The sequence below is a fragment of the Rhinolophus sinicus genome, chromosome 3 (genome assembly GCF_057876585.1).
Source record: "Rhinolophus sinicus isolate RSI-liver-muscle chromosome 3, RSI-T2T, whole genome shotgun sequence".
NCBI lineage: Eukaryota > Metazoa > Chordata > Mammalia > Chiroptera > Rhinolophidae > Rhinolophus > Rhinolophus sinicus.
This window is the reverse complement of record NC_142503.1, coordinates 49752764-49763557: the sequence shown is the minus strand read 5'-3', so window position 1 is coordinate 49763557 and position 10794 is coordinate 49752764. Positions and strand designations below refer to the sequence as shown.

The 10794-nt window shown below is 47.9% G+C and overlaps 1 protein-coding gene across 1 annotated transcript; it reads left to right on the top strand.

Annotated features, from left to right (window-relative positions):
- The first annotated feature begins 1154 nt into the window (after positions 1-1154).
- OTP (orthopedia homeobox) lies at positions 1155-9437 on the top strand. The gene is made up of 3 exons (XM_019728232.3): positions 1155-1369; positions 2629-3038; positions 8780-9437. The coding sequence occupies exons 1-3, from the start codon at positions 1333-1335 to the stop codon at positions 9308-9310; spliced, it is 978 nt and encodes a 325-aa protein (XP_019583791.1). The 5' UTR covers positions 1155-1332; the 3' UTR covers positions 9311-9437.
- Positions 9438-10794: the final 1357 nt, after the last annotated feature.

The following is a 10794-nucleotide window of genomic DNA, read 5'->3' as shown; positions in this document are numbered from 1 at the left end:
AAACGGATTGTTTAGGAGCAGATCAGAAATGGTACAGAATTTTGCACTTAATTTCCTCAGTTATCATTTACAATAAGAACCTCTGGGCTTGACAGCCAAGTCTAAACAGTAGTAAATTAGTACAAATTTATACTGATTTTACTCTAATAATCGTAATAAAAGCTTATAGATTTGGCACTAATTACATAAATGCCTAATGATCTTGAAAATTACTCTGGTTAGAAATATATTACTAATCTAAACTTTGTTGTTGGCTGGCTCTGAAAAATCAGAACATTAGAAATGGTTCGCTTCACTTGTGCAAAGCACTTTAAATTGTTCAAGTAGTTTAACATATTCAAGAGGAAAATAAAGAGCATTTAACTTTATTTACAGCCTTAAGTGGAGTTGAGAGCCAAGCGGAACTTAGAAACTTTGACCAAAGGAGCGGGTTATTGGCAAGGATGCAAGCGTGGGCTCCGCGCAGCAGCGGGAGTGGGGCGGGAAGGGTGCAAAGTGCAGGAATCAACACGGCGCACTAGCCGTGGAAGCTCCGGGGGAGTAAATTCCCGTTTTTGCTCTCTGTGCCTGCAGAGGGCTGAGAGTCTGTAGGCCCGGGGTCCCAGCCAGGGTGTCTGGACCCTAGGCCCAGGCCTGCTGGGCAGCAGCGAAGTCTAGACGCGGTCTGGAGGACGCGGTGTGTCCTTGTTGTGCTCCGGGTTGGCAGGCCTGCGCCGCCAGAGGCAGGCCAATGTCTCCCAGAGCGCGCGGGCGGGGGAGACTCTTGGGTCACACGGGGGTCATGTCCTGCTCTGTCCCCTGCCTTCCCTCTGCCCTAGGAAGATGCTAGCTCAAAGAGACGGAACTGCGTCTCTGGAGCGAGCAGGGAGGGAGAGAGAAGGAAAGGCGTGCCTGGAGAAAATCCCCGGGAAGCAAGCAGTAACGGAGGTCTGGCCCAGAACCCCAGGGCGAGGGCGAGGCGGCCACCACTGCTTTAGCTGCTGCTCGGGGCTGGAGCCGCCAGAGCTGCCACCACCGCCTCCTCCGGGCGGGCGCGGGCGGGCGGGCGGGCGGAGTGGGGGACTCTCCGGGCGCTGACATTTGCAGGCTGCCCTCCTGATTGGTCCCCTCGCCGAGCTGCTCACGGGTTCATTCAACTGTTAAGCACCTCCCCGTCTCTCTAAAGGACATTATAATGCAAGAAGCCCCCTTTTTAACCACAAACCGAATTTTCTTTCATTTAGGTGATCTATATATGTCTATATCGTATAGCTTATAGCTTATATCTATTTTAAATAACTTAAAGCCGCTAAAATTTGGGGGGGAACAGCTTTCGCCCTGGAGCGGTGCGCGATGTTGTCTCACGCCGACCTCCTGGACGCCAGGCTAGGTGAGTGAGCGCCTCTCGCCCGGGCAGCCAGGAGAAGCCTGGGCAGGAAATTGTCAATTTGTTCCTTATTTTACCTTAATGTGCCCTAAATGGACTAATTTCTTTAAAAGTAATTGTGCTGCATTAAAGTTTAATTTGATTTAACATCGTCTTTAAAAAAAAATCTATGGAATATGTAGATCTGAAAAAGGAGTTGGGAAATGCTACTTTTTGTTTTTCCTATTTTTTCTCTTCCCTCCTCCCCCCTTATGATTATTATTTTTTGAAAGGCGAGCTACCCCGTGATAATTTGTCTGGAGGTGTTTTTCTTTCTTTCTTTCCCCCTCCTGTTTACTTTGATTTGGCATTTCTTTCTCCTCTTTTTTCCCTCTGTTTCCCTCTCCCCACGACCTCCTTTTTTCTTCCTCATCTAAGTATGGTTGAATTTGTAAAACTCTGGCGTGAAGGAGAAGCCGTTGCAATACAAGCGGATTTGCTAAGTGTGCTCACTGAGAGGGGAGAAATACCAAATTCATCCTCACAGGTACCTTCGCCTGCAAAAGACTGGACACTGCCAATGGCTGAGAGGAACGCGCCTTTTATTTCTTCGGAAAGAGAAGTTGAATTCTTTAAAGTTTGATTCACTGTTATGTCTATAGAGTTTACTTGAGTTTCTTTAATGCTGTCTGGGTTTCCGGTTTGGGAATCTTTGGTGATGGATGTGATTCCATTTTCCAAGCACTTTCTCTGATTTGAGGGGGAGGCGGAGCTGATTTGAGTTGATTTCGGGGAGTGGAAGGCTGGGAGACTTATTCATCTTCCGAAAGTGAGAGAGAATCTGCCGAGGGCCGGAGGTAGAGTTCGTCAGGCTGCCTAAGCGCACGCAGGTGGGGTAGCCAACTAGGAATCGTTTAATTTTCTTTTCTTTCCTCCTTTCGCCTCTCGTTTATGCTCTCGGGTTCCTAGGGCGCCAGGGGTACGGTTTCTGAAAGGGACTCATTGCCGGGGTTGGGAGTGTATCGAGTGGGAGAGACGAAAGATGTGCTGCTGGACGAGAGCCCGCTGCGGAGAGAGGGGAAAGGGCCCGGAGATGGGATTCCAGCCTGGCTGTGCAAAACCTGGGGAGCGCAGCCGAGTTTCCGGGAGTTTCCTCCGTTGGGCGAACGTGGGCGCGGAGGGAGCCGAGGATGGGGTTGCAGGAGGAGCGCTGGGTGGGGACAGTCCTTCCTGGCATCGGCATCGGTAGGAAGGTAGTGACCTCGATCCCTTTGCCTCCTCAGGTATGAAAGATGCCGCCGAGCTTCTGGGTCACCGGGAGGCGGTGAAGTGTAGGCTGGGCGTGGGGAGCTCCGACCCCGGGGGCCATCCGGGCGACCTAGCGCCCAACTCCGATCCGGTCGAGGGAGCCACTCTGCTGCCCGGGGAGGACATCACCACTGTGGGCTCGACGCCGGCCTCGCTGGCAGTGAGCGCAAAGGACCCGGACAAGCAGCCGGGGCCCCAAGGAGGCCCGAATCCCAGCCAAGCCGGCCAGCAGCAGGGCCAACAAAAGCAGAAGCGTCACCGGACGCGCTTCACTCCGGCGCAGCTCAACGAGTTGGAGAGGAGCTTCGCCAAGACTCACTACCCGGACATCTTCATGCGCGAGGAGCTGGCGCTGCGTATCGGGCTGACCGAGTCCCGAGTGCAGGTACGCCGGGCGTGGGCGCCGGGGCAGAAGACGAGGAAGGGGCGGGAGGATGTGGGCAAAAGAAGCGGGATTCTGGGCTGAGCTTCAGAAGCCCATGCTTTCTTAAGTCGAGTTAATGCCTCTGCCCGGAAACTGACTCTGACCGCCATCCCCCAATGGACAGGCAGGGCCTCAACCTCCCACCAGTATAGCCACATCCCAGCGAAAACTCTTCAAAAGCGAAGCCGGCCTTGTTCGACTGCTAGGTCGCCTCCTTCCTCCTGAGAAGGCAATCTCCGAGTCTCCCAGGCTCCGCGACTCCCAGGCTGCTAAGCCGAGCGCTCTCCTCCACTCCGGCTCGCGTTATCGACAAGCATTTCGTTACCCTCTAATGAGCTTAGGTTAAGAGTATGGATAAATGGAGGAATGCAACAATTATAAACAAAACATGAAAAGGGAAAAAATAAGGCGCAATGAGTGCCTTTTAAAAGATATCCTCACCTGGGTTTCACGGTGCAGCTTTATTCTCCTGACTATCTCCCTCCTGCCGCTCGCTCTCAGGCAAAATATCCCTAGCTTTGATGTTTGCAAAGGATTTGAACTTTGGTGGTCGACCAATGCGCTGGGGGCAGCTGTAGCAATCCCCCACAGCCTATGAGCCTTGCTTTCCCCCTAAGGAAACTGGGGGGGAAATGAAGGTTTTCTGTTTTTGATAACCGATCTTAATACAGGACATTTAGGGCAGGAACGACAGACAGGTGGCAGACAAAATAATTACTGACCCCTTGTTCTCGTCCAACCATCCTCCAAGTTGTAAATTATATATAACTTTAAAAACCACACCTGTAGCTTATCTGAATATTGGAGAATAAAAACATAAGCCCAAACGAATATCATATTTCCGCCTTTTAAAATAATGAAAACAATGTATCAAATATTTTGTGGGCAGGTGCTGGAGGTGAAATTCTAAGACACGCTTAATCCTGAGCTATCCAGGGTGCTGAAAACCTTCCTTTCCTGTCTTGTGCGTGGTATTTTCTGTCCGTTATCCTGAGTGTTAACCTCAGCTTTGATGCTTTTACAAATTAAGTTTAAAGATTTCAGTTACTTTACATGTGATGTAAGAAGTAAGAGAAAGGGTGTCCATAACCACAGTGTTGAATATTTCGGTCTTCACTGGGCATTTTAAAGATAGTCTAACCTGGAAAAATAGTGTATGCTTCCGTTCTAAATAGTCAGCAAATGAATGTAATTGAGGACCTAAAATGGACAAATTAATAAAGTAACGTTCAGGCTATAACATAGATTAACATTGTTACTCAATATAAGTCTGGGTGGTTTTGTTAGTGAACTCTGGAAGCCTTGAACCATGGGCCATGAATATTGAGCACCAAAAGAATGTTAATTGCATTGTGCAGATATATATTATTAATGTTCTTCAAAAAATTTTACTTTGCACCTCTTTTCAAATCTGAAGTTGAGTTCAAACTTTAACAGAAATACATAATTTTAATCCTTCCATTACTGCTAATAATACTGGCGTGTTAAAACCCTGTAGGTTCAAAATTCACAAATTTGTTTTTTGTCTTTGAGAGAAATACTATCTAATAATTTTTGTTTTAAAGAGTAAAAATCTGTCGCTTAATCAAGCATATTGATAATTAGTTTAAGTTAAAATAGAACTTAGAATCACAAATAAAATATAATTGGACAACTGACTTTATAAGAAAAGAAAATGAAGTCTATTAAACTTTATTAGATCTTCCAAAGGTTAATGGCAGTGATTCTTTTAATGAAAAAAGTTGTAAATGAAATAAAATACCAACTATGTAATAGAAGCAGTTATTTTCAAAAAGTACACAAAAGAATAATCAAGAAGAAAGAGACAAAGTACTTTAATTGTTCTAGCATAATGTTCAACCAAAGATAATAGCTTCAGGCTGCTGATAGGAACAATTTAATAGAACGGCAATTTCAATATTTTTAAAAATAATGTTCCATAGTTTAAAAAGTAATCAGATCAACATAACCTTTTTAATTAACATTTCAAAATGATTAACATTATGTAATGTAATGCAAAAATAATTTATGGAAAATGTATTTACTTCACAATTCACTGTACCATTGCTCCTTGACCAAATTCAAATTAAATAGTAATTGGTTTATGTTCTTATATGATGAGTATTTCATAGTTTTCTTTATAGTTAACAGATTTGCCACACATACTTTTCAGTACGTGGGCCACTGCACTGATTAAAAATGATATAAACATTTAATTTATTGCAATTGTATGTTTTTAAGATGCTTTCTGATTCTACACTAAATGATTCAACACACTTATTTGTATCTATATCTGGTATATATCATACTTTAAGTATTTATTAAAGCACCTCTACTCACATGGAAGCCAATTCCTTGTCTGATATCGCTCCCCTTTTCTGGCGAGTGTAATAAAACCATTCCTTTTATAGCATGCCATTATTAGAAACCAATTTCAGAATTATTTATAACCTGGAATGGCTTATTAAGCAGCAATGCGAGAATCATGCAAATTACGCGATCAAATGCAATATAATAAGCATAATCATTAGTCTCTAGCACGGATTAATTAACTTTCAATATTTTATTTACATAAAAACCAAATCAGTGAAATAACTTCTGCACAGTCAGGCTTGCCTTTCAATATTTTATACGAACAAAAATAATGTGCTGTAATTCCATTGACCGTGTCCTATAGAATGGCCCTGTCACCTGCCACATCTTAATAGGGGGACAAGCTGAGAGTATTTTCTAGTTTTCTAATGGAATGAGAAATTGCATTTTCTTCCTCTCCCAGCACTATTAAAGTGTAATGAATTCGGCCCAGAGTTCACGGCTGGCTGATCGAAATGAACCTGAGATCTAGGCTTTAATACAGCTCCCCAGATTTCCTCCCAAATCTTCACATTAATCATTTGCTGGATTCCAATGAGATCTTCATAAAGCGTTTGCTTCGAGGGGGAAAAGTAATATTCAGTATTCACTCTTTCTCCCTCTCTCTATTTCTGAGCCATTTATAGGTGGGGAATTAAACGGGCTATATATTTTAAAATACATTTACAGTATGTCTATATTACTGTAACAGCAGATATCACGAAAGTGGATTTTTAAATTCCAACCTCCATTAGATTCTCACTGTTGTATTAAGCATTTTCAAGAAGAGCTGCATTTCAAACTGAGTACAAAGTTGGCGCGTGGCTGCGGTTAATATATTTCCTGGAGTTGTCATCTGTGCATTCTCAAAATCTCCCTTAGGTCTTACCTGCATTTTAATTCGTCATGCTCTAGTTTTCAAGTGGAAACATTCACATTTTAAAAACATATGCATCATGGCTTGGAACGAAGGTGCTCAGACCCCACGCTGATTTTTTTTCCCCAACCCCAGTAAGCCATGAAACATAAAAAATTTTGTAGCCATCATTTGGCTACTAACCCTCAAATACAATTGAGCACGATTTTTCGATTATTTCTATAGTATTTAGTTCTTTGACAGCTGTTCTTTTCGGCCTGTGTCTGAGATTCAGAAACCTTGGTAGCGGGCGTGTTTTCTACAGAAATTCTACCGGGCAATCACCCCGCCTTCTTGTTTCAGCTTCTCTCCCCCACCTCCCGACGCAAGTCCAATAACCTCCTCCCCCATGTCAGCCCCAAAACTTCAAAAATTTCGGGATTCACTGATGCTTGCAAGGTGTTAGGAACCGGTCTTTAATTTATAGATATCTTTCAAAACATATCCAGGTGCGGAGTGTGAGGTGCGAGGACCGGTTGGACAGACACCCGTCCCTGTCTAGGGCTCCATCCGGTCTATCTGCCCCCGAGGCAGCCTTGGATGAGTAATGCAAAGTGACCTGCGGCCCGAGGCCACCTAGCTATGCTTTCTTTGGCTCCTGCGGGGTTACCCTCCGCGAAAGGCCGCTAACAGCTCAATCTGCGGCGGGCCGCATTGATCCCAGCCACCAACCCGGCCTCTGCTGCCTCATCAATCCCCCGCACCGCCAACTCAAGGGGCTTTAGCAGGGAAGGGACCCAGCGTCTTTACCCAATCCGGACACTGGGGTAAACAGAAACGTGGGAAATGGGGTAGAAACCAGAGAAAGAGAAAGTGGTAGACGATGGCGCGGCTGTAATAGAGCAGGCCACGGCCGGACCGAAGGCGGGCAGAATTCTGGATTGCAAAATGCCATTCACACTCCTAAGCGGAGAGTGTGCCTCCACCTGCAAGGGTGTGAACAAACCGTGGTGCAGAGCTGGTTTACCGAGAACGGGGTCAGGAACGTCCTTATTCATGATACTTTAGTTTGCAGAATAAACACTAAAGAGTTTGGATTAACGGATGAATAATCTTTTGGCCACGAATACGCTGGTCAAGTTGCGTTGGCCAAATTCTAAGAGGAAACTCAATCAGTACCTGAATTGTGCTCCTCATCCTTTATTTAGTTGCACGGTAAACCTCCAACTGACTACATGTTAAACTTCAAGCCTGCCAAGTAGGCATGTTGGCTTTTCTTTCTTTTTTTTTTTAAATCAGATTAAAATATGGGGAAATGGGAGATTATCTTGGTCAGGCAGCCTACTTGATACCTTTTAGAAAGAACCCTTCCTTCCCCTGTGGTAGTGAATTTGACATCCACAGGCAAATTTGTCTGGTAATGTCTGAAATACCAGGATCAGTGTTAAAAAAGGAGCAGGTGGCTTATTTTCATGTGGCGTTTATTTTATTAAACACATCTCTTTTAAAAAGACATATAGTTTTATCTAGCAAAATTAAATTTGACTCATAACTAGCGTGAGCTTTAAACTTGACCTCCTTTAATTTGTAGCATCAGAAAATTTGCTTTCAGGTTATAGATGAAACGTAGGGGTGGGGGTTGAGGGAATTGGAGGCTTTGCTACTATTTAGGATCCTCGGTAACTTCCTGGAAAGAATAGAGCTGAAGGCCCCTGGGGCTCAGGGCTCTGGCAGCAGGTTCCAGCACACCCGCACAGCTCAGATAAAGATGCCTTTAGAGGGGTTTCAGAATGAGACACGGAGACTTGTGTCAGTAGTACCTATCGCTATGAGTCATAAAGTCACGGTGGCGACCCAAGCAACACTCGCTCAGTGGCGCTCACTTTCCCACGTGGATCACCATATTAACCTCTGCGCTCTGTCATCCGTGGCGTTAGGAATTTTCCTTCGTCTTTCGATTTTGAAACTGGGTATGTCACGCACGGCCCTTCATCAATTTCCAAATTTCCAGCGTTTCTGAAAATTCTATACCCCATCAGTGTTATAAGGCACGCTATTAAGCCACATGGGTACACATGTTTATCTTCATTTGTACACCTGTGGGTCCAGCCTTGACACATGCCTGCCTGCAGACATGTGCATCTAAGCCGTGCACAGAATGTGCCAGCATGCAGGGGCGTGGTGAACAGTGCACACGGTGCTATGTTTGCACTGTGTGTAAGCCCTCGGGGGCGTGATCACTCAGGACCCCGGGAGTTGGCACTTGGTAGGTGCAAGAGGCGCCAGTTGACTTGACCTGGTGAAGAACCAGGGTCTCTGGCTGGGTGTGTGTGTATGTTGGGGGGGGCTGGGGGGGGGTCGGGCCTATGGTACTGGTTCCGCCAGGGGCTGAGTGGGTGTATCTGACGCGGGTTTCTCAGGCTCAAGCCCCCGCCCCTCCCAGCTGCGGACTGCCTAACAGCGCGGTATCTGTCTCCCGCCCCGCCCGCTCCAGGTCTGGTTCCAGAACCGCCGCGCTAAGTGGAAGAAGCGCAAGAAGACCACCAATGTGTTCCGCGCGCCGGGCACGCTGCTGCCCACGCCAGGCCTGCCTCAGTTCCCATCAGCCGCCGCCGCCGCCGCCGCCGCCATGGGCGACAGCCTGTGCTCTTTCCACGCCAACGACACCCGCTGGGCGGCGGCCGCCATGCCGGGCGTGTCACAGCTGCCACTGCCGCCAGCGCTCGGCCGGCAGCAAGCCATGGCGCAGTCGCTGTCCCAGTGCAGCCTGGCGGCGGGGCCGCCGCCCAACTCCATGGGCCTGTCCAACAGCCTGGCGGGCTCCAACGGCGCGGGGCTGCAGTCACACCTCTACCAGCCCGCCTTCCCCGGCATGGTGCCCGCCTCCCTCCCCGGCCCCAGCAACGTCTCCGGCTCGCCCCAGCTCTGCAGCTCCCCGGACAGCAGCGACGTGTGGCGGGGCACGAGCATCGCCTCCCTCCGCCGCAAGGCACTAGAGCACACAGTCTCCATGAGCTTCACTTAATGCAGCCGCGCCAGGCCCGCTCCGCCCCCGGCACCGCCCCCAGGGCCGCCCCGAGGCCCTTCCCGCGGGCGCCCGGGGCCCCGCTCCCTGCCCGGGCCCCTGCCCGCGCGCCCTGTCCCGTCCCAGCCCCGGCCTCCGCCACTTCTCGTTTTGTCCTCTCCTCCACCGGCTCGGGCTCACCCCAAGCCCCAGCTCAAGAGGCCTCCCCTCCGCCTGATTTCGCACGTCCCGGTCCCCCGCCCCGGAGCCCGTCTAACCTTGTCACCCAGCTCCTCCCTCCGCCCCATCTTTAGCGCCTCACCCCACCCTTTCCGCTACCCGGGTCTCTCCGCTAGCACTTATTGTGCTCACGCTCTCTTCCCGGCCTTCTGACTGGCGTCGTTCCCACCCACACCTTCAACACGACGCCTACGACCCCCTCGCCCGCCGCCTCCCCTCCCGTCCCTTCTTTCCCCACGCCCCTCCCCCCGCGCCCTGCAAAAAGCATCCTTCCCGCCATTTTACTTACCAGGGAGTCGACTCAGGATCTGAAATCAGACACCAATGGACTGGTTTGTGGGCAGAAACACACACATTCGCACTCTCGCTCACTCTCAAACACGACGCGCGCGCGCACACACACACATACACATTGCTCCTAGGTCACACACGGACGTATTCAAGGGACAGCACAATGTTAGGGATTTTTGTCTTAAAGGAGGACAAACATCTGCTACCAACCGCCTCATCTGAGGGCCCAACTGATGTAATTTGATTTACCCTTATATTCTTTCTCTGAATTCTTTCTTTCCTTTTCCACCACCCTTCCCTTCCCCTGTCAACCTAGTCACATCCATGCAACCGTCTTATTGGCTTGCAAAAGAATGCTTTGATTTTACCTTTTCTTAAGCACAACTGTGTAAGTTTATTGAAGGGAAGGCTTCTCAGGAGGAACATGCCAGTGGATTGGGTGGCTGCAGTAGTCTAAAGCAGTCATATGATGAAGAGGTGATCTTACCCATTTTGATAAGTCTTTATAAGAAAGAATAAAATAAACATGTAAGAAAAATTTCCTTTCGTAAAAGCAAAAGCCACATCTCTTTTCTGGATCCTTCAGGACTGGGGTTGGTTTGCTTCTTTTTCCGTTTCTCCTTGCTGCTCTGTGCCCTTGGTTGTTTTGTGGTCGTCCTGTCGTCCCTCGTGTCCCTCGGCCACCGCCCTGGCCCCTGCTGGCCGCCGATGGGTGCACCTGGACATCTACAACCCTGCAACTTTGTACAGAGAAACGCAATCAGCTCTTTCTGCATGTGCTGGTCAAATCCAAACCCAGAGAACAGAAGCGCTTTTGAAGAATGAACAAACATGTGAAATAGGATGTTTTGTGTAGATAAAGCATTCTTGTTACATACTGGTCAATTTGTGATATGTTTTAACTTATTGTCTGTGCTTATTTATGGAATTTGGTTTTCTTAATAAATGTTTGAGCTAATATAAAGCATATTGAT